Source organism: Leishmania mexicana, chromosome 10 (genome assembly GCF_000234665.1).
Source record: "Leishmania mexicana MHOM/GT/2001/U1103 complete genome, chromosome 10".
NCBI classification, from domain to species: domain Eukaryota; phylum Euglenozoa; class Kinetoplastea; order Trypanosomatida; family Trypanosomatidae; genus Leishmania; species Leishmania mexicana.
Window position 1 is genome coordinate 253,786 of NC_018314.1, and position 22,782 is coordinate 276,567.

The 22,782-nt window shown below is 58.0% G+C and overlaps 6 protein-coding genes across 6 annotated transcripts; all 6 read right to left on the bottom strand.

Moving 5' to 3' along the window:
• Positions 1 to 1,065: 1,065 nt before the first annotated feature.
• LMXM_10_0580 (conserved hypothetical protein) lies at positions 1,066 to 3,486 on the bottom strand (the record flags this gene model as incomplete). Its single annotated transcript, XM_003872847.1, has 1 exon — positions 1,066 to 3,486. The coding sequence occupies one exon, from the start codon at positions 3,484 to 3,486 to the stop codon at positions 1,066 to 1,068; it is 2,421 nt and encodes an 806-aa protein (XP_003872896.1).
• A 241-nt stretch (positions 3,487 to 3,727) lies between these two features.
• On the bottom strand, positions 3,728 to 4,531 carry LMXM_10_0590 (conserved hypothetical protein; the record flags this gene model as incomplete). Its single annotated transcript, XM_003872848.1, has 1 exon — positions 3,728 to 4,531. One exon carries the CDS (start codon positions 4,529 to 4,531, stop codon positions 3,728 to 3,730), a length of 804 nt encoding a protein of 267 aa, XP_003872897.1.
• Positions 4,532 to 4,831: 300 nt separating this feature from the next.
• On the bottom strand, positions 4,832 to 6,619 carry LMXM_10_0600 (conserved hypothetical protein; the record flags this gene model as incomplete). Its single annotated transcript, XM_003872849.1, has 1 exon — positions 4,832 to 6,619. The coding sequence occupies one exon, from the start codon at positions 6,617 to 6,619 to the stop codon at positions 4,832 to 4,834; it is 1,788 nt and encodes a 595-aa protein (XP_003872898.1).
• Positions 6,620 to 12,247: 5,628 nt separating this feature from the next.
• On the bottom strand, positions 12,248 to 13,777 carry LMXM_10_0610 (putative endonuclease G; the record flags this gene model as incomplete). Its single annotated transcript, XM_003872850.1, has 1 exon — positions 12,248 to 13,777. One exon carries the CDS (start codon positions 13,775 to 13,777, stop codon positions 12,248 to 12,250), a length of 1,530 nt encoding a protein of 509 aa, XP_003872899.1.
• A 2,073-nt stretch (positions 13,778 to 15,850) lies between these two features.
• LMXM_10_0620 (conserved hypothetical protein) lies at positions 15,851 to 18,118 on the bottom strand (the record flags this gene model as incomplete). The annotated part of the gene is made up of 1 exon (XM_003872851.1): positions 15,851 to 18,118. One exon carries the CDS (start codon positions 18,116 to 18,118, stop codon positions 15,851 to 15,853), a length of 2,268 nt encoding a protein of 755 aa, XP_003872900.1.
• A 2,135-nt stretch (positions 18,119 to 20,253) lies between these two features.
• Positions 20,254 to 22,062, bottom strand: LMXM_10_0630 (flagellar glycoprotein-like protein; the record flags this gene model as incomplete). The annotated part of the gene is made up of 1 exon (XM_003872852.1): positions 20,254 to 22,062. The coding sequence occupies one exon, from the start codon at positions 22,060 to 22,062 to the stop codon at positions 20,254 to 20,256; it is 1,809 nt and encodes a 602-aa protein (XP_003872901.1).
• Positions 22,063 to 22,782: the final 720 nt, after the last annotated feature.

Below are 22,782 nucleotides of genomic sequence, written 5' to 3' on the forward strand. Positions count from 1 at the left end.
AATGCAAAGGTGGCAGCCTCCGTAGGGAGACGCGAGACAGCCGTGGGGAAAGAGGGGAGGGGAGGCAGGAGGCAGGGGGAGGCAGGGGGAGGCAGGGGGAGGCAGGGGGAGGCAGGGGGAGGCAGGGGGAGGCAGGGGGAGGCAGGGGGACGTAGCACAACGCCAAACCCGGAAAAAAAAACCACTCACACGGAAAACAAAAGGAAAGCGAAATCGATATGCTTTAGCGCTTGCTGCTTCTGTGCGCTTCTTGTGTGTGCGTCCGTGTGTGTTGCTTCTTCGTTGATGGTTTCGTTGTCCGTACTGCTTAGCGTGTGCAGAAGGATGGAAAGAGTGGGGCAGCACTTCTGCAGCAGAAGCCGACAAGAACATGAACAGGGGGGGACAAGAGGAAGAGGATGAGCCCTGTGGCCCTGAGCGAGAGAGAGAAAAGGGGGATCACCCTGTGCGTGGCGTGGATGTGTTTGCAGTGTTGATATGTGAAGCATGACACCAACGAGAGAGAGGAGAGAATACACCAGCAGCAACAGGGACAGTATCGATGCGCAGTGAAGGTCTGAAGAAGCGCAGACGTTTCTGTGCTCCGCATCAGCAGTGCAGTGCGACAACCCGTTCCAGGGGAGAGAAGCATCGCCTCACCGTGGAAACATGATGATGCTCCTCTGAAAGAGAGCTGTTCTGCGTCGTTGCAGCTGCGAAAAAACGAGGAGGAGGGGGTTTCCCGATCGTACGCCAATATGAGCGCTTCCAACGTGCGCACACATGCGAGTATTTTCCCCCGTTTGTGTGTATGTGTCCGTCTGTCTGTCTGTGTGTGTGTGTGTGTGTTGAGAGCCTCTTCTATGAGCCAAAATACACGGCAGGAAACCCACAACGTCTGCGAGGGCAGTCCTCCCCACACAGGACACCAGGAGACCGTATCACCAGGACTGTTCAAGGCAGGGACCTGGCAAAGACAAAAGTGCAACACGGCTTCCCCATCAGCCATTGGGCATGTCACGCGAGAGTGGCTCGCATGCGCCTGCTACGCTGTGGCCGCCGTCACAGGTGACTTCTCCTCTTCACTCAATCGCTGGTAGCAGTGGTGGCGCCGTCGTTTTGATCCTCCGCCTGTTCGTCCTCGCGGGGCCGCTTCGCCATCCTGACGGAGGTCGAAGCGCTTTCTTTCGGCAAAAGCTTCGTGAGAGTAATATGCGTTGCATTAGGGATCCAAGGCTCCACCTTCGCCTCGCCCGAACTAGACGGCGACAGCTTTGGGTGCCCCGCCTCTTCGACAGTCTCCGACGGTGTCACAGGCGCCGGCGCAGTCCCATCGCTGACCTCGCTTGCCTTGGCAGAAGCATCATCAGCGATCTCAGCAACACGTTCAACAGTGGCCTCCGCGACGTCATCGATATCGGTGTCATCATCCGCATCCTCGTTCTCGTCTCTGTTTCTGCCCTCCCCATCGCCTGCCACGACACCTGTGCCTCCGCCTCCCGGTAACTTCGGCTTCTTCGAGGAGGAAACGCGTGCAAAGAGTCGCTCATCAGTCGGAGACCATGCCTCACCCCGCCGAACGAGCGAACGGTGACGACGCTCGTAAAAGCGCCTGATCGTACGCTCAATCTCGGCTCTTGCGACCCCGACGCATAGCTGCTGCTGCTTGAAGGCAGCGAGTATCATCTTCGTCGAGACTTTGCTGTTCGAGGCGATGATGGTGTGCAGCGCCTTGACCTCCGTGTCTGTCATTTCGCGTCGGTTCTTCAGCGCGGCCTCCATCAAGGCACGCTGCCGCTTTGCCTCCATCTCCTCTGCGCTCAGGCCCTCGTCGTCACTTGCGGGGATGCCAGTACCCCCGCTTGTGAACGTGCTCAGCTCATTCTCCAAGAGTTTAGAGAAGTACGCCGCGTTCAGAGGGACAAAGCGCTCCAGCTCGTCGAAGCCTCGAAGTGGGTGTTCATCGGTAGGAATGCCGACAAACGGCCCACTGTAGGACGGCACAAGCTTGCTCTTGTTGCGCAGCCGATGCAGGCGACGCTGTCGCGCCTCCATAATCTTGCGCTGGGTTTCGCAGTCGGAGTCGGAGTCGGAGTCGTCGATGAACTCTAAGTCGCTGCTGTCGAGAGAGTCCAATCCGGAGTCCTTGTCCGAGTCGCTCGAAGAGGAGGCGGCGATATCCTCATCGCCCTCCATGACGTCCCAGTCATCCCCCGAGTCGTACTCGTAATCGATGTTCGACAAGCGAGGAATGCCGCGTCGCAGCGGAAACCGGCCCATCTGCAGCAGCTCCGCCTCGTTCAAGTTACCCTCCTGTAGATGGTTGTAGGTGCCGAAGTAGGGCGGGCGAGACTGGCATGGGTCATACCCGATGGCGAAGAAACCAACAAACACAACCTCGTTGTCAAAAGACGCGTATGGGTCGGAAACGGCCGCGTGGAAAGCGCACCCGCACTGGCGCAGGAGGTCGCGCACTGGCACCTCCTGCCCGTTGGAAGCCTCAATCATGGCGTTGAAGTCGCGCACGCACACCCTCGCCCTCGAAGGCGCGCCTTCATCGCAGTACATGGGCGGGTGCAGCAGAGAGGACTCTTCGTCCACCATGTGACTCCTGGTCTTCCCTGGGTCTCGCCGCGCGCCGCCGTTCATCGCGTGAGAAGAGAGGTTCACTACCGAGGTCTCCTCCTCATTGTGCGAAATTGTGTCCTCCGGCCTCATCCAAAACTGCAGCGCAGCAGGAGCAACTCGCTTGTCTTGGACAAACGGAGAGAATAACCTGTTCTTGTTGCTCTCCGCTTTGACAGTGCTGCTCAGGAAGCCGAAAAGAGTGAGGCTATTAGGGGCCTCCTTCGGGACTTTAAGAGCCGCCTTCTCTGCCTCACGCGCTTTGTTTCTCGCGTCCCTCTCGGCCTCCCTCTCGGCCTTTCGTGCCTCACGCTCCGTGTCCTTCAAGATGCGACGACTCTCCTTTTCCTCATCGCAAATGACTTTGCGCGCGTCAAGCTCTGACTTAATTAAGGCCGCCTCCTCTTCCTTCATCCTCCGACGCGCCTCCTTCTCCGCCTCCCGCTCAGCCCTACGGGCATCGCGAGCCTTTTTCTTCGCCTCAGGTGAGAGCAAGTGTCCCAAGGAGGCAAGTGGCATGTCATTCTCCTCGTCTGCCCATGACTCGGTAAGGAGCTCGGTGCTTTGTCCTCCATTTTCCGCCAGCTGCTGCGTTTCAGGGTCTGGAGAGCTGTGGCAAGCCTCTGAGTTGCTGCTTGTAGGTACGTGACTATTGCTCGGCTGCTGTGGTGCCGCGTTTTTTTTGAGGCTTTGCAGCAGAGCCAGGGCCTCGTCGATACGGCTTGGGTCTATGTTTTTGAGCAATTCGGTGATCGTGTCCATTCTTGCGATTACTCTTTTATGAAGACTGCAGTAGAACCAATCGCAAAACAAGTACCCCGGCAAAGGGCAGATATGAAAAGAGAGAGCAATGGCCAGAGAGAGTGTCCAGAAGATGAGCATTGGGAGTCGAGAGGTAGAGTACACAGTGAGGTTATCGTGGTAGATTGTAACGTCCCCACGACACGTTCTCATCGAAGGGTGGCAATCCTCCAGGATCACTATTCACCTGGCCCCACCAAAGAATCAAAGCGAATTGTCCCTCCGTACCGAGCCCGCTTTTTAGACGCGTTTCCCGATTTCAGGACTATGGGGCATGATAGGAAAAGGCAGTAACATACTTGATGATCGCGAATCAGCATAACTATTCTACATGAATGAAGCAGTTCAAAAAAGCGTCTTCCCTCACCACATCATTGTTTACATCCTTGACAAGAAAGTAGAAGTCCTGCAACTCTTTTTCCGTCAGAGCTTTCGTCCCAACCTCCTCAGTTTGCCCTCTTGCCAAAAGTTCCTCCAGCTGCTCCACGGCAACGCACCGGGTATTGCTCCCGTCCTCAGTCATAACCATCTGCTTCCCAGTCACTTCCCAGATGTTATCAAAACAGGAGCGAATGTCCCCTTCTGTAGGCCTGTATACCACCGAGGAGACACGATCTGGGAATCTGGGATGGGGGCAGGCGAGCACTTGAGGGTCGTATGCCAATACGTGGGTGTGGAGCAACTCCACCAAGAGAGTGCGCAGCTTTTCACGGTCGGCAAATGTCCCGGGCCGCTCCATCTGCTGCATCTGGTTGCCCGGGCTGCTTTCCTCTGACACGTGTTGAGAATTCTGCGCAATCATTGCCGTTATTTGATCAAACTGGTCATCAGTCAAGCAAAGACCCAGAGACCGAAAGATACTTGGTACTTTGATAAAAGAAATTGGCCTTTCGCGGTGGGCATCCAGCTGCGACGACGAGGCGTCAACGGTATTGGCTATGATCGCTCTATCAGCTGCCTTCCCATAGGTATCAAGGACTTTCTGGCGCACCATCTTGGGGATGTATAGTGTCTCATCCAGCTGCTGAAGATACGCCGCATCCGGGTCGGGCACAATCTTTCCAGGCTTCTTGCCACCCTTCTTTTTCCCCCTCCCCTTCTGGGAAGGGGTAGCCAAAGACGGCATTTTGTGCTGTAAGAGGTGAAGAGCTCATACACTCACGCGAGGCATCAAAAGTGTGAGATATAGTAAAGACGAATAAGAGAACATGATGAAATCAGTCACGCTTCAAGAGGGCTTTCGAGTGCTTGGCCTGTCAAAGCGAGAGACCGGAGAAGAACACCGTTCAGTACCCGTCACAACAACCGTCAACTTGCAGGAGTCGCTGTTTGAAGCATCGAACATTTTTGTTCCCATGGAACACCTCACGTGGCCTGTAGTAATAAAATTACCGAAACGGAAAAAAATAACGATTGAAGAGAAGTCCTACACACGAGTCCTGTCCGATGTGAAGAGTTTCCGTAACATGTTCTCCCCTTTTCTCACTGCCATTTCAACGTACGTCCCAGCCTTTTCTGGCTTCACAATATCTACTGAGTCCCGCAATAAAGCGGTGGTACCGTATGTGCCCTGAAGCTTCTTCGCCAAGAAGTAAAGCTCGCCGTCCTCGAGAAATGCCATGAGATACGGTGCTGCCTCGGCAAAAATATTGAAGTCGGGCAACAGCTTGCGACCCAGCCCCTCGCCAACAATCACCGAGAGAACGAGTGAGGCAAAGTTGCCGTCCAAAGGAATGTGGTTCTCGCGGACCGCGTCCATTACCTTTCCTAGGACACTGCCAATCTGGACCTTACTGAGGCGGAAGCCTGCCGTTCCAGGAGCAACCATGTCAAATACCTCCTTGATCTCTTTCTTAAACCTCTCCCGGTTTACTGTGTCCTGTGCGTTTCTCATGGAGTGGGGCAGACGATCGATCATTAGATCCGCCCCGAGCTCACCATCACCGCACGCGACGGCGGCAAAGAGCGAGATGAAGTTGTTGCGCTCGTCCTTGGAAAGAGTCGTTACAAGGCCAGTGTCGAGAACGACGACTTCGAATCGCAGCTTTCGCTTGCCGTCGGGGTAGTACTGCCGAAGACCATCCGTCTTATTTGTCCGCAGAAGAATGTTGCCGGGATGCAAATCCGAGTGGACAAAGTTGTCCTCAAAGAGCATCTTCAAAAACATGTGACAGCCCAGCTCTGCCACATCTTTATGCTCTTCACTGTACACCACATCTTGCAGCGGCTCACCCTCTTCAAATGTTTCAAAGAGCACGTCTTCCGTAGACAGAGACAGCAGTGGTGTGGGGAAAATAACACCGTTGAAGCCCCGGAAGTTGTACCGAAACTGCATCAAATTATCCCCTTCAACTAAGAGATTGAGTTGAGACTGAACCAGTGACGAGAATTCGTTGATGCTCGAATCCAAATTAAAGTACCGCAGCCCTGGAATAATCCTGTTCCCGACCCGAACAAAGAGACGCATAGCTGCCAGGTCAGCGGACACCTGCTCGCGTATGTGGGGGTGCGTGACCTTGAGAGCGAGCTCTGTTCCAGCTGGAATCCCATCAATGCTCTCGCGGAGCTTCGCTCGGTGTATTTGAGCAATGCTACCGCTCTTGATCGGAACCTTTTCAATCTCGGAGATGTAGCGAACCGCGTTGTGCCCTTTGCAAGGCCCGTCGGTGAACTCGCTGCGGAGAAGTTTCTCAGTGTGTGACCACTTGTGTGGCTCGGTACTGTCATACAGCTTTTCCAGCGTCTTACACATTTGATCGGGGAAAAAGTCAGGACGCGTTGCCATCCACTGACCAAGTTTGATGTAGCTCGGACCCATTGACGAGAGGAAGTCGAGAATCTTTTCATAAAATATGCGTTCAGGGCACAGCCGTAAGCTGTATGTGAGAAATCCGTACCACAGAACGGGAACGCAGCCTAGAAAAAGCAATGCGATTCGGTACGCGACGTAGAAGAAAAACACCACTCTCGGCATAGATCGCACCTCTGGCACCAAACCATCACCCGTCGATCTCCCAGCAACGTAAGGTTTTGTTCTCCGCATCGGCAGGAGCATCCTCCTACACTGCTCTTCGCGCAGGGACTCTGGAAGAAAAAACTTCTTGTAGCAAACATACAAACCAAGGCTGCCACACCCGGTGGCCACTGCACCAAATATTCGCACCTGACGGCGACTAAGGGCCGTTGCCCTCCGTTGCAGCTCGGAGGCAGACATCAGAAAAAAGCACCTCTAATCTGAAGGACATTGTAGGAGGAAGTTGACAAGAGAGAAAATGTGGAGAGAATACATGGTGGAACACAGGTTCATTTAGTTCCCGTCAAAGGCTGGTTTGGACAGATTCAGATGATTCTTCTTTCTGATAGAGTTCTGAGAGTGCTGGAAGTGGCTGGTATCGGTTTGATGGACCCTTTGATTAATGTGTATGTTCTACTTCACCATGGCCCATCGATGAGCCAAAGTGTAACATGAAGGTGTCCAAAATGTGTCACCGAAAACAAAAAGTATGCGTCGAAAAAGTTGCTTGGCTCAAAACAGAGCGAGAAGTTGCGAACACAGTGGGGACCACCATTTTTCTGTTCCTGAGGCACTTGAAACATGGAGTTGCTGAAACACCAGTGTCATTCTTGTGGTTGCTGCGCGGAGTGAAAGACTACGCCACTGGCTCATGGACCTAAAAACAATGTGTTTGAGAACGTCCCTCGGGGCGTTTCCTCGCCACTTCCCCTTACCATCTGAGCTCGCTTCACGATAATAATTCGCCTTTTCCTTTCGCTGTTTATGAGCCTCTCCGTGCTTGCCTACATAATCCCGCCTTCTCTCCCCCACATTCTTTAGAGCGCTCCTCAGGCACTCGCCTCTTGTCCATATCTCTTAAACGACTTAAAGACGCGCAGGGAAGGGCACGCCTCCTCTTCCACCTGAGGCCATCAAGAGTATAAAGGAAAATAAAGCGTCTAAATGCACCGGTTCCCCACCTCCACCCCGTTGCCTTTTTCTTTCGTGTACCCTCCGTTGGGCGTGCGGTATCAATCGAAAGGAAAAAGGCCCGCCGTGAAGACCCACCACCACCACCAGGCCCAACCACAAACCAGGACCCCAGGCGAGCAAGCGAAAACCCGAAAACACACACCAGCATGCAAGCCCCTGAAGCAGAAGAAATTCACAGTCTTGAAGTCCAAGTGGATCCCAAACGAGGCAGCGACGGAGAATCCAGCCCCTTATAGACCCGCCGTGCGCCGGCGACAAAAATCAAACGCTGCGCAATTTTCTGAGGCCCGAACCGCAGCGGAGGTAACAGCCTCTTTCGCCCGCAAAAAATCTCGACACCGGTGATCGAGAAGTCCCTGACTTCTTCCCCCCCCCGCCCCCTCCCCTTTCCAAGGGGAACTTCAACAGGGCACCCCCACATGGATTCCGGCGACTTCTGTTTCTGAGAGTTGACATTTGATTGACGCTTCGAAAGCTGGTCGAAACACTAACTCACAACCGCAATCCCGAGCAACCTATTGACCACAAAAGGAAGTGTTTATTAGCAATGGAAAACTCACATTGGCGGACTGTTTTGCTGTCATCCTGCTCGCTCTCCACTTTGGGTGCTGTGATTGGGTTTTCTGCCTTTGAAGCAAAATGTTGAGCTGGCTCGAACTCGGCGCCTCTTAGCACACAAAGCCGGACAACGCGCGCCATCAGTTACCACAGCGCCCTGAGAAGTAAAAAACAGCGAACAGCAGATGCGCCTTCATGCCGCAAACCGACCACAGTGCAGTAAGCATCGCTGTGTTCATCGGCCCCTCTCTAGCTGTAGGAAAATTTGCCCGCAGCAGGGCCCACCTCCTGCAACGGCCCGGTATACAAAACCAAAAAACGCTTCCCCCCCCACCATCTTTTCGAAAAATCCATTCGGCCATGCAGCGAGCTAAAAACCCCATGGCCGTTTACGAAGCCAAAGGAATATTCACTTCTGCCACACCCCGTCGCCAACCCCACCTGTGTTTCGCCCTCATCCGCGCGCCCTTTTCGCCAACACATCATTCCACCACGACCAATTCGACACACACGCGCGCAACCCGAATTCATCCCCCTTTGGGGAAGCCGGGAAAAACTGATTCGAGGGAAACAATCAGCCGCGGGCTTCGGCTATACTGCTAACGAGCTCCGCCCACCCCCGCCCACCTCCGCAAATCCGCGATTGGCGCCCGGCGTCGCGCGAGCTTTGGCAGGCCATCCAAATCCTGCACGGGTTGTGCAAAAAGACTTGTTTTCTGCCAGCGGGGCCCTGGGAGACCATGTGCCGGAGCCGCGCGCGGCATGGACCCCATAGCCCACCCCAACCCTTTGGATTCCAGAACACAGGTTTGGGACTCTTTCCGCGGAAGCCAACGATGCGTTATGTTTCATCCCGCGGGTCCCCCATCATGCCTCCGGGGTCCCTTTCTATCGACCCACCCGCGGAGGCCCAGAAGACGCCAAGCATTGCGCGCAGGCGCGCGTTTTGGCTGCCTGGCGCGGGTCTTTTCCCGCCCTTTTAATTCATCCCCGTTGCTTTTTCACCCTTGGGTGACCACCCTCGATGCCACAAACCTTGGCGGGTGTGCTTCGCGGCGCGCGTAAAAGGCCCGCCCCCCCCCCCGCGGCCTTTTGGCCTTTTGGAAAGGGGGTGGCCGGCGCCCCGGGGGGAACGCCCGCGCGCCGCCCGGGGCCACCCCACCCGAAAGCCCCCGCGGGGGGGCGGGTTGATGGGCCAAATGGCGCGCGCCCCCCGCCATGAGAAATCCGAAAATCACGCTTTTCATGCCAACCGCCATTCCCCCAACAGAGGGTGGGGCTTGGGGGTCCTGTGTCTAGCCGGGGCGCGAAAAACACACCCCCGCGCCCCCCCCCGCCCCAAAGCGGCGGCCCCAGTTTCCAGAGCCCAAAGCCAAACCAGAAGCCCGCGCCACCGGCTACCAGCAACAACCTCCGCAGGGAGACCTTTCGCAAAAACCCGTCCAGCAAAAGCACCGGGGCCGTTCCAGAAGAAAAAAAACAAAAAGGATCCGAAAAAAGGCAAAGCGCGGCGTTTTCTGTGTGTTTTCAAGTGGTGTTATCTCCCGCGGCGCTCATTGCGGGTGCGGCCCGGCCAAGCCGAATCCCCTCTCTTTCGCGCCGTTGCTTTGCTCTGGGCGGTGCTGCTACGCGAACCCCACGGACCTCTGGATCTCGCTGATTTTCCTGTCCCGGGGTGCGCCCGCAGGCTGCGGTGCGAAAAGGGTTTGCGCCTGCCCAAAAGCCCCAGGCAATCGTTTTTCCGACAAGTAAAAGTTAAAGGGTTGGTTGATTTTCTTTGTGGTTTTGCGGTGGCGCCTGTTTCCATTGTTTCTTCTTTGCGGCGCGGCATCGGCCCCCCCTGGCGCGACCATGGCTCATGCGCCAGCGCCGGGGGTCTTTCTTCCCTCTCCTCGTTGTTTGTCTGCCGAACGTGGGGTGTAGAAGATATTTGGGAACTTCGGGAAAAGCCTCCGCCTTTCAGTTTGCATGGCGCTTTCCGCCAAGCAAACATGTTTCGCCAAAGGTAGTGGGTTTGTCAATGGGGCGGTGCTGTCGTCCGCGGGCCTTACAAATTGTTGTCACCTGTGGCGTGCTGAGGTTCATCTCTTTCATGGCGTTTTTTCCTGTCAGTGTCAACTTTTCAATTTTCTCTTGTGCTTTCCGGACCTTGTCCCATCGTTTTTGGCTTCGCTCTTAGATCCCTTATTGGCTTTACCCTGTGGGGCTTTTTTCAGCCTTTTCGGCGCTGTTTTCCATCGTTTTGTTTTCCCTGCGTTTCCATGCTGTCAACGATTCTCTCTCTATGCCCGGGTGTTGCCGCCATCTCTTCCGTATGGGGGCGCGCCGTGCTTCTATTCTGCGGCGTCTTTTTTGTTTTTGCTTTCCTTGGTTTCTTGGGGGCCTTGGGTTCAGGGGGTGCGCGCGCCGGGCTTCTTGCGAAACGTGGGCTTTGTTGGCCCCTTGTGGTCCTGGTTTTCCCACACGTGAAAATACATTTTTTTGCACACTTTGGCTCATTTTGCCCCCGTCTCGCGGGGCTGTCTTCTCTGGGTGCTTTTCATTCCACTGCTTGTGCGTCCGCATGATCGTTTTATCTGCGGGTGCTTTCTGTCTGTGCGGCTGTGTGTGTGTTTTCTCTCTGCTTTCCGGGGGCGGCTTCTTCGACCGTGCTCCCCGGCGGCATTGTGTTTTGGACCCCCCGTGGTTTCTTTTTGGACGCTCTTATAGCACACGGTGTTTTCCACCCCTTCCTCGCCTTTTCTTTGCGCCTTCTTGGGGGGGGTGCGGGGCGTCTAGGTGGGGTCTTGATGCCGCGCGCGCCTTCCCTGTATTCATCAACACCTCTTCTCATTTCTGTGTTCGGGCTTTCTCTTGCCTGGCTGTCTCTTGCTTGTTATTTGGCCTCTTTGGCGTTGCCGCGTGGTCGGCCAAGTCGTCTCTCTCTCTTTTGTGCTCTCGATGCTTGGCGCCTCCGCGTGTGCGTTGTGTTTGTGCTTTGCCTCCTTGTCGGCTCATGGCCCCTTGTGTGTGCCGATTTCGGGGATTCTGATCGCTAGGAGGAAGGGTTTTCAGTGCGCCGCTTCTTTGATGTGTCTTTGCTTTCCCAAACGCCCTGTTTGTATGCGCGCGTGCGTTGGAAGCGCGCTGGGGTGGCGGGGTGCGTCTGCAGCTGTTTTGCCTGTGCCAATGCGGGGCCGCAAGGGGCCCATGCGGCAAGAGATGAAAACTTGGTGTACCGCGCGACGCTGGACCCGGTTTCTGGTCTGGCTTGGCGTCGGTTGCGCATGGGGCGGCTGTGATTGTCTGCCTTTCCCCTTTGGCTTCCGCTGATGGGGGCGCCCCGGGGTCGCCTCCTTTGACGCAACCCACCCGACCCCTTTTGGCCAAAATCTTGTTTATTTCGAGGGGGCGCCTCAAACGGGCCACTGGCGAAGGATCTTCGTTTCGGCTTGCGGGGTGATGATGGCGGGTTTTCTGCGGCGGTTGCGTGGCCGGCCCGCTCGCTGCCAGGATGGCGAAAAATAAAAAGTCGCCCCGGTTTTCCGGCATGATGTCTGTTTTTCGCCTCGCCGGTTGGGCTGTTGCTTCGTGGTTCCCCCCTTTTCGCGTCTCGTGTGGGTTGGTGCCGGCTCAGTGGCGCTGGTGTCGTTGCTTCGGTTTCTGCTTGTGGGCGGGTGTATCTGGTCGCGGCCGGTTGGCGGCTGGGGCCGCGCGCGGTTTTTCTCGGGGCCGGGGTGGGGGGCGCTGCCATGGGCGGTGGGCCTCGGGGGTCCCCCACGCGGGCGGCGCCCCCCACCCCGACTCGCGCCGCGCACATTCCCGGCGAAGAGGCCCTTTTTCATTGCGAAGGTGCGCAGCATACGAGCAGGGGGGTGGGAGCTTTTCCCGGGAACAGCCCCGCCGCCGCCACGCCCCTTCATAGCCGCTTCCGCGCCCATGGCGAGGTGTCGGAGACGCGGCGCGAGGGCTGCGGGGCACGGCTGTGAGAGGGACGAAGGGGGGGGGGGAGAAGGGGGTCGGGTTTCAAAGTGGGGAGGCCCGAGCGCGAGGGCGGGAGTTGGATTGCGTGTCCGAGAAAGGGAGGATCGTGCAGCGGTGGCGCCGAGAATTCTTTTTTTTTCCCTCTTCTGGTTTTAATGTGCGTGCGTCTGCCGCCATGCGTGGAGCCAAGCGCCATCGCACCTTGTTCTGCAACACTGGGGTCGGGTTGTGTGTCAAGGTGCGTGGGGGGGGGGGTCCCCCTTCCCGCTCGATACGCACACACGTGATGGGGTTGTGGTGCTCCAGTGAACGGCGACGAGGGCAACTTCAACCTCAGCGCTGCTCTGCGTGGTCGATCCGCCCCACACTCGCCGCGACAAGCTCCTCCATGCGCTTCTGGAACTCGTGCACGACGGCCTCGTCAAGGTTCCCGCCCGCCGTAGAGGCCTGCAGGGCTGCGTAGGTCTTCCGCAGCTGAGGCACGCTGTCGGCAGCCCGCAGCTGGGCCACCTGCCGGTACCGCTGGAAGAGCGCAGACGGCCGTGCATCGCACTTGTGCGTCTTGCAGAGGTCAGGCAAGCGCGTCGCGTCCATGCCTGGAAAAAACTGAAGTCCCGTGATACGCTGCAGTCGCTCGATCGGCACCTGGTACGCGGTGAGGGGCAGCTCCTCTATGATCGGTCCGTTGGGCATCATGAACGCCGCCACCGAGTGTGACCGGCCGCCGTTTTCCTCGGACAGAAACACCTTGAACAGATGGCTCGGCACAGCGACGAGGGTGCCACGCGCGGGGTGACCGGTGAGCTCGTACGTCATCATCAGCTTCACTGGAGCTGCGCTTTTCCACGGCGCCGCGCTCGCGTCCGCTGAGGACAGCGGCACATGGACTTCAGTGCCGTCCGGACGGTGCTCCACTCGCATGAGTCGGGGGACAAATGCGGGGCCGGTCACGACGTACAGCTTGCCACGGCTACTCGCGTCTTCCGCCTTGGTGGTATTCCCTGCTGGTGGGCTGTCGCCGCGTCGCCGGCCACGGCCAGGCTGCTGCTGCTGCTGCTGCTGCCCGACGCTCACCTCCTTGCTCAGCTTGCGCGTCAGGCCCTCCAGCCGCAGCCAATCCACCGCGTTCAGCGTCATGTCCTGCGGCACGACGTTCGCGTTCATGTTGAAGGTCGCATCCATCTCCGCCTGCGAGGCCTTGTGCAACTGCGCGGCGGCGAGGTGGCCGCGACTCATGCCGCGTGACGTGTAGCTGTTGGGGCCGACGCGGAAGGCCGCGGGGACGGTGTCGTCGGCGTAGAAGTTGCTGCGGTTGCGCGAGACGTCGTCACCACCGCGGGTGTCGTTGCACCCCTCTTCTTTGCCATGCGCGGCGTCGTCGTCCCTGTTAGCAGCGGCGGCTGCTGCCGGGGAGGAGGGTCGGCGCCCGGAGTGCAGCTTGCGGTAGTCAACCACCTCCATCACCCAGTTTGGGATGCGGCGCTCATAGTTGAGGCTGGCGAGGTAGCTGCCGTAGCAGCGCACCTCGGCAGTGGACGGCAGCCCGTGCGCCGCTGCCTCATTGCACTGCTGCAAGAAGCCGGCGGTGAGCGTGGAGGCGTGGGCGGGTGGTGTGTGAGGCGGCAGCACGACAGGAAAGGCCAGCGTGGCATCACCTCCCACAGATCCCTGGCTGCTGCTGTCGCTGCCTGCGCCCCCGATCGACGGTGTAGCGGTGGCAGTCGTGACGAGAGAGCGGTTGGGCTGCACCACAAGCTGTGTGCGCTTGCTTGCCTGCGTGCTGTAGGTCCAGTAGGCGGTGACGCCGAAGAGAGCAACAGAAGCGGTGCCGAGCAGCCGGGCGATCGCTGCGCTGGCAGTCATGCGGTCCTGATAAACCGTTTCGCGCAACGGACAAGGGAGCGACACGGCGAGAGACTCTCTCACGGATACGACTTGACGATAGGGGTGTTGTTGACGCGGTGGGCGTGCGGTCGCCGCCGCCCCCCGTTGGAACATGCAAGAGAGACACAAGCGCCGAGAGCGAAAACCAGAAGGACGAGGAAGAGTAACTTCGTAGCGGGATCAGACAGAGACAGAGAGTGAAACAACGATGGCGTACGTGCGCACACAGCTCTCTCTGTGTGTGTGTGCTTGCCTGCGCCCGCTGCCGCTACTTTCCGGCACCTATGTCTACGGCGACGCCGGCGGACAGCGACGGATCACTGACACAGCCACCGACATGGACAGACAGCCGTTTCGAAGAGTCTGGGGGATGCCGTAGGTTTTCTGGAGGAGGGTGCGACATACCTACACACACACACATACACACACACACGCACACAACGTGGCGAAAACAAGGCAGGGGAGGTGCAGTGCCGCTCTTCATCCGTCCTTGGCTCGGCTCCTGCACCGTCGTGCCTCGACACGTCGGTCTGGGGTCAAAAGCATATTCTTCTTTCGTCGTTTCTTTCACCTCGCACGTGCACAAGCACGCGATCAGCACACCCCGACGACTACATGCAGGGCGGCGATGATGGCGTTGCCGATGACCATGATGGCGGGAACAACCCAGCTCACATAAGAGGTCCGATGAGAGGAGAACACCACGACGACGAAGAGCGGCGGGGCAGCGTCAACTCCCCCTTCCCCACCACCACCACTAACACAGACGAAGACGACGAGTTGCAAGCTGACGAGATACATGCACACAAACACTGCGAGCGAGCGAGGGAGCGAGAGGGAGAGGGAGGGAGACACGCGCGCACGCGCAACACGTGTGCCCCCCATACGGAGGGGACTTCTGATTTCCCTGTTTCTCGTCGTACCACATCCTCCCCTGACAAAGCACCACACACACACACACGGGCAAGAGCAAGCACACAGAGGAGTCACGCAAGCAACGAGATGGCAAGGGCGGTCGAACCACCCACAACACACAAGAAGAAAAGCAGCGGTGGATTGGCGGGTGATGCGTGGGAGCTTGTCATTCCGGTGTCAGCGACTCTCGCTTCCTCTCCACAGATGTGTCTATGTCTGCAGGTGCTCCACCTGGGTTGATGGAGGGGCTGGGGGGTGGGCGGCGGTCGTTGAACACCAGAAAACCGGCGCGCTCCGCTCCAGTCATGCACAACATACACAAGGCAATCGACAGCACAGGATAACAATGATGGGGGTGGTGGGTGGGTGTGACGGGAAGACACCGAACAACGGAGGAGGAGATATAGGAAAGAAAGCAAGAAAACACACGAAACAGTGAAGGCAACGATGCACGTACTGGAGGGAGAGGGATGCTCGTGTGCATGCGCTTGCGTCTGTGTGTGTGTGTCTACGCGGATGTAGGCTTCGACCGATGTAGAAAGGCCTCGTGCCCCTCCCCCCCCCCCACACACACTGTGACGTTCACACCTCCTCCATACACGCGTACCCCCCTCTCCATCACTCCCTCCCTCCTCCCCCCACACATATATATATATATATATACACATACACGCACACTTCTTGTGCCATACATGTCACTGGTTCATAACACGCCTCTCCCTCTCCATCGAAGCAGCACATAGCCTTTTCTAGCAGCGGTAAGCTTCGCGCGCTGCACACAACCACCGTTGACGAGGGACGACGGGAAGGATGGATGCACAGGGGTTGAGCGAGCGAGCAAGCGAGACCAAAGGGCTGGCGACAGCCAAAACGCGCACGCACGCGTACAGATTACGGCCGATCTCAATGACGAAGATACTCTAAGAAACCATCGCATAAAAGCACACACACACACACACACACACACACAGACACAGACATATACATACATACGCGCGCCCGCATGCACACACACACCCACACGCACAGAGTCGCACCCTTATCGGTGAATGGTATTGTGCACACTACGAGCTCCTTCTACGGGGCCCCTCTCTCTACGGAGGGGGCGAGGGGCGAGGCTTCATTTTGCGTTCTTGCTTACCCGTTCAGTGGGTTACGACTTCCCTCCTCACTGGTCGCATCTAGCGTGCTGGCGAACTTCGGCTCCACGGTCAAAGCCGGCGCCACGACGGTGGCGAGGCGCCGCCGCTTCGAGGTCACGATGACTATCGCCACCACCAGAATCGCCGCCACCACGGCAGACGCCACGGCGATGCTAACAATGCACCCGGTGCCGCACTTTCGAGTGGTCGTTATCGTCGCATTTTGCAAGTAATCCGTGACGTTTGTCCAGTCGGTGCCATCGAGGCAGCGCGAGATGCTGAAGGTGTAATGCAGGCTTTCCGGGATGAAGACAGTGATGTTAAAGTTGCTGTAAGGCAGCCCCGGGATCATCTGCTCGGTGAGGTTGCTGATGCCGACCCGCGGAACGCAGCCGGGGACCATGTCATCCTGCGAGTCACTCGAGCTGCTGTCAGAGCCGGGGTAGGAGGGGGTGTTCTCCGCGCACTTCGCCAGTTGTTCTTGAATCGCCATGTAGATGACCCACCGCACCACCTGCTGCTGCGCTGCAGTGAGGATGTGGAAGGGGAACGCGTTGCCGGCGAAAATAGAGTCATACACGAAGTCCGGTGCGTAGGCGTTGCGTACGGCCGCAAGCATCGTCTTGTTGAAGTGAACGTTCGCGAGCGCCGCCGGGGTCGTTGTGTTCTCGAAGAAGCCGGACTCATTCAGGATCTCGCCGAAGGGGTACGGCATCAGCAGCTTCAGCAGGGTCAAGTTCGGCTGCGCGTTCACCGTGAAGTTCTGTGCCCTCGACGTGTAGATGTAGGGGTACTGCAGGGCGGCGCGGGCATCAGCGGCCACGGCGCGCTCGATCATGTGCATCTTGGTGAGGTTGCACATGGGCAGCACGTTTGGGTCACCAAAGAGGATCTGGTTCGTGCGGTTGTAGTACGCCTGCAACCCATGCAGCGAACCCATGAACGGCGTGCTGGTGACCGCCGCGCTCGACGCCGTGGAAAAGAATCGATTCGACACATCCACGGAAAAGCTGGTGTCCCACGTGCTGTCGGCCACCTCCGGCGTGGATTCGTTGATCGCCACGTACGGGAAAGGAATGTCCGAGTTGGCCACGAGCTCGTAGTTCATGCCGTCTAGCATCAGTGGCATGATCGAGGAGTTGTCCAGGAAGTACACCGGGAACGGGGTGCGGGTGATGGTGTCGCGGACGGTGGTGTTGCCCACTAGGATGGCACGAACAACACTCGCGCCGCCGGTTGTCATGTACACCATGTCGGTACTCAAGGGGTAGATGCGGGCGATACCGCAGAAGGTCGGGCTCGTGTCGGAGTCGACATTGTTCAGCGCCGGGTTGCACCGCCCGGTCTCCTCACCAGAGACGAGGGTGTACGTGATCGAGGCGCCAGAGGTGGCGACGGTGTACACTGCGCTCGTCGAGGCTGCCATCAAGACTGGGGCTCCTCTGTTCGCGGTGTCCCTGTTGGTTGTGAACTTGGCGTCCACGAATGTGACACCGGCCGACTTTGAAATGAAGGCGCCGGAGAGGTCGAACCAGAACAGGTCCGCGGTCGGCGCCACGACGATGCCGCTGGCCGACACCGCGAAGCCCCTGAAGTCCGAGGAGACGGTGATGAGTTGATGGAATGCGGGACTCCCGGTGAGGGGGATCTGCGTACAGGCTGACCCCACTACGGCCCCACCGGCGCCTATGCCGCACCTGTAGATGACATTCTGAGCACTGAGAAGATAGACGCTGTTGTTGTACACGGTCACGTCGAAGAGGCTGATGCCGGATTCTAGCTGTGTCAGGTACACAATGCTGTTCGACACCCAGTACAGAAAGCCGTCGTTCTGCACGTAGTAGACGATAGAGGTGGGCAAAGCGTTGCTAGGGTTGGGGCGCAGCGTCACGCAGCCGAACACGCCGGTCAGCCGGACCTTGTCGATTGGTCCGCTGTTCAAGTTCATCGAGCCCTGGCCGTACCAGAAGCCCAGATAGGTGCTGTAGCGGTTGAGGGTGAAGAAGTACGAGGCACCCCCGATGAGGAGGGTTGTGTCCTCCACGTCGGCGGTGTCGAAGTTGGCGCAGATCGCGAAGGGGTTCAGGATGCGGCTTGTGCCTGCTGTGCCCTGCAGGTTCTGCCCTACCATTAAGGCCCCTGCCACCGTGATGCCCGCATGATCGTACGCACGTGCCGTGGTGGGGGCAACGGCGGCGGCGGCGACAAGTGCCATCAGCAGCGCTGCTGCCGCCGCAGACACTCGACGGATGCAGCGTCCCATCTTGAGCTGTTGCTTGTGCGTGCAACGTCGTTTATCGGGTCTGCTCTAAGAGAGAGAGTGCGCGATGGACGCGAGCAAGCGAAACACCGGAAAAAAAAAGGTCTAACCCTTTCAACGACACGGGCACAAACGCACACGCACCCAGGCACTCGTAGTAGCTGCTGTGCGCGAGGGACAGTTCCAGTGGCGGAGAGAAGGGCTCTGTGGGGGTGGGGTGGGAAGACAGTGGAGTCGGCGGATGTAGTAGACGGAAGCGAAGAATGAGCCACAGGAACACCCTCGCAGAGGGAGCTGGAGGGACCGGCACACACGAGAACAAAGGACCAGGGTGTATAGCACGACAGTGAAGGGGGTGGGGGGGACTGGGCAGATGGGACGTTTTTTTTCTTTGTTCTCGGTTTTGCCTCTGCTGCCTTCCGTCACACCCACACACAGGGGGGGGGGTACGACTGCTGCCTGTGGAGCCTGTGCTGCGCTGATAAGGAATGGGGAGGGTAGGGGGAGGGGGGAGAGAGGGGGTCAACGTGGGGCGACGAGGGCAGTAGCACGTACGAAAAAGGGTGCAGTTGATGGTACAGTATGCTTCGTGGTTCTAGGACGGATGGACTTTCTCGTTTACGCTGTTGCACACCCTCGCGTGTGAGGCTGCAGGCTGTATCGTGCAGGTGGGTTTCTGAGGAGAGGGAGGGACGGATGTGCGTGGGTAGGTGTCATTGGTTGCGTAAGAGTATGAAAAAGAGGGGAAGGACGATGAGTAGACGGCGCGCGTTCTTTCAAGAGAGAAGGAGGGAGGGAGGAGGTGGAAAGGGTGCAGGAAGACACGGCAAGAACACGTGGATGTCCCCGTCGATCTCTCCCCCCAGAACGGTCCATCCGGTGCGAAAGACAATATAACTCTACCGCTTGTCTCTCTCCCTCATCGCGCGCTGCGACCTCACGACGAGAGCGATGGAGAGGTCATAACAAGTGCAACAAGGACCTCCGCCCCTCCTCCCGATCCTCAGCGCCACCCTCGAGGGCACACACACACACACCAAATCCTTGTGCGCTTTTGAGTACACCTCGAGAGTCGCCGGCTGCCTGCGTTGATGGACCGCATGACTTCCATCTTGTGTTGGCAGGGGCTTGACACCACAGGGGTGGTGGTGGTGGTGTTGGTGGGGAGGGGGACATGACTGCGGTGCATTTCGTTTGAACCTTTTGTTGTTTGTGCTTTCCCTGATAATATCCTCGGCACACAAACACGCAGGAGGAGGGGGCAGGGCAGGGCAGAGGGACACACAAGCTGAGCAACCAAGAGCCAACGGACAAAGGCCCTCCCCCTCCCTCCAAGAAACGATGTACGCCCAAAGACATGAAAAGGGGCAGCAGCCGGGGTGGGGGGCAGGGCACGCACCACGGGGAGATGAACCGCAGAGCTGCACGCGCACGACGACAGCACAGGAAGAAAATTCGCGTTTCCGCTTCTGCGGATGTTTGATTCCGAACCGCTTGCTTTACCCCCTCCCCTCCCTGTGCTGCGTGAGTGCCACTACATAAAAGCCCATTCAGTATGTATGCGTGTGTGTGTGTGAGGGAGAGAGGAGCATATGATGGGCCAGAGAGGAATATGAAGGGAAAGGGGTACGACAACGCCGCATCCCCGCCGTCGCCCTCCCCCCTACATAACCGGGCACACCGCACTCACGACCAGCCGCAGCCGCAGCCGCAGTACGCCTATCATGTACGCCTCTATTCTTGCCCTAAATCCCGTGCACCTCCCTCCCCCCGCCACACACGCACACGCACAGGGGGGCCATGCGAGGGCCTCATACATCTCCTCCCGCCTCGTCCTTTGCCGCCGGCCGGCGTTCGCGTCTCTACGTGATTCTAACAAAAGAAAGAGTGAGGGAGACAACGCCATGTCTTCCCCTCTCACACGGGTTACATATACACACATATATATATATAGATATAACCTGTTCCGAGTGGGCTGTGCGTCCCTGTGCGTAACGGTGATCGTGTGTGTGGGGGGGGTAAGTGGTGGGGAGGGTTGGGTCTCTCCTTCGCGCCCCCGCCCCTTTCTTTTTACATTGAAACACACATGCGCACAGAGTTCAACGAAAACGACGAAGGGTGTGGGGCGTGATCTCTAGTTAAATGATAGGGACCATCACCACCGCCGTGAAGATGTTCGATGGACTAACGATCATCAGTATAAAGAGTATGACGCCAGCCGATGCTATCACCACTGAGGACGCGATAGCACCCTTGCACACGCCGTCGCACGCCGATTCAATGTGCGCAGGGCACTTGGGGGCCGTGATCGTCTTACAGGTGGTCCTGCAGTTGTAGAAGCAGAAGGGGCCAAGGTTCCAGCCACTGCTATTCAGTGACTCCAAAAACTCTCGCGTCCGTTTCCATGGGGATTCCGCCAAGGCATTTTGCGTGAACGCCAGGTCGCGGCCTCGCGGGCCCCAGAACAATATGATCAAAATCGTGCCGTCGTTGCTGCGGTCGGCGGTAACGTTGCCGCACCACGTCGATACGTTCACGTCGCCCTCCACGAGCGTGGTGATGTTCGTGGGAGGTACCAGAAACTCGATCACAAAGTCTTCGGTGTTGTAGGCCGCTGCAGCGTCGACGCGCATCCAGTCGTAGACCTGGGTCATGAGGCAGCTGTCGTTGGTGGGGAAGGCTGCTGTAGGGAAGGCTGCAATGCCTTGGTGGCGACCTGAAAGAATGCCTTCGCTGCTGCTGCTGCTACTGCTGCTGCTACTGCTGCTGCTGCTGCTGCTACTGGTGCTGCTACTGCTGCTGCTGCTGCTACTGCCGCTACTGCCGCTGCTGCTGCTCTCACCCGGGTGGATAGGGGTCGCTGAGACAATCAAAAACTGGGTAGTCGTGAGGATGTACCAGCTGTCCGAGGTACGCTCAAAGAAGAGTTGAATCGTACCGCCGATGAGCGAAGGGTCGAGGTCGATCATTCTCTGCGGCACCAGCGACGGCGAGGCGGCCGACGATGCTGTCGCGTCAAGAGAGACGATTGTGCTGCCGTTGGTGGTCACATACAACACCCGTGTGCCATCTTCGCTCGCTTGGAGAATTCGACCAAAGTCGGCTACGAGAGGCGTGCTCACCTTCCACGACTGGGAGCCGGGCTGGACGTACGACCAGCAGTACATCTGCAAGGTCGCGTTCACGATGAAGGCGCGACTGAGATGGGACAGAACGGTGATCGCGCCTGGCACGAAGTTGGGGTCGGTGGTGAAGCTCACCTGGCCCACCGGACTGCCCAGGGTCGGAATATAGAGAACAGTATGGTGGCCGGTGTTAGAGATGAAAACGGAGGTTCTGCCGCTGATGATCGAGACGGCGAGCGAGTTGGGCGTACGGAGAAGGTCCGAGCCTAATATCGTCGTCGTCGCGTTCGTCGTGGCGTTGGTGAAGCGAAGGGCGTCGTTCAGGGTATCGGCCAGGTAGAAGCCGCCGTTGCCGTACGCGAGGGAGTTCGCACGACTGTCGCCACTAGGGATGCCGCCGAAGAGGGTGTCCACGGAAGGGCCATCGTGGTTGCCCCTCTTTCTGAGATTGCCGGCAACGGTGACAAGAACACCTGACTTGGAGATATGGCGAATAGCGGAGCCGCTGCCTCCCATGTCTGAGAACACCACCCCGTCATTCACCATGGCGCCGCCGTACCCGACTACACCGTATATGCCCACTCCACTGGGACCATCTCTAGAGTCGCCCCCGGCCGGGGCGCTGCGGAAGATGACGTGGTAATAGTATGTGCCATCATAGTACTCGTCTGAGCTGGGGGAGTTTTGCGCGGCTGCAGGGGTCGCGCATTGAAACAAAATACCAAGAAGGACGAAGGCGGTGGCAAAGAGCAGGGGGGGAGAAGGTCCCCGTGCCCCCAGCACCGGCGATCGCCTTGTCGTGACAGCTGCGCAGTGCGACATCCGCTCGCGCGCGTTTGGGTGGTGCGACGACTGGAAGAGGAAGAGGGCGATGCGGCGGGTGGGGGTGGGTGGGCTAGGGAGCAAGGCTCACGCTCGTTGTGTGTATGCGTGCACGTGTGTGTGAAAGGGGTGGAGGAGAGAAACTATGCAAACTAAGAGCAGCGCGCGGGGCGGATGCAGAGACCGTACACGAGAAACACAAAGGGCGGAGAGAGAGAGGTCCGCGCGCACGCGGGTGTGTGTGTGATGCGCGAGGAAAAGCCCCCGGGACCACCGCAGCCAACGACGGCTGCCAAAGAAAAAAGGAAAGGGAGAAGCGGTGATCCGCGGCACGGAGTTCTCACAACACAAAAGGGTGAGGAGCACACTAACACACAGCCCACGCTGAGTGAGAGCGGGCGTGTGTGTGGGAGGGGGAGGGGAGGGCACACAGACACGGGAGGTCCACAGCTCACAGCGAGCGCCGAAAGGTGTGTGGTGGTGGCGTGTGCGTGTGTGCCGATGTAATAGAGAAATGGAAATACGAAAAAGAAGAATGGGGAGCGGCGGGCGGAGTACAGATGAATGAGGTCACTCTTAGACAGGGAGGTGCCAGGGAGGGGATGGGAGAGGGGGGGGCAACTTGAATCTGCTGTGCCAGACAAGATACACAAGGGGGAGCTAAGGAGAAGAGATGAGGCAGGTAACAATGATAAAATGATGGAGGGCGACGAAGAGGGG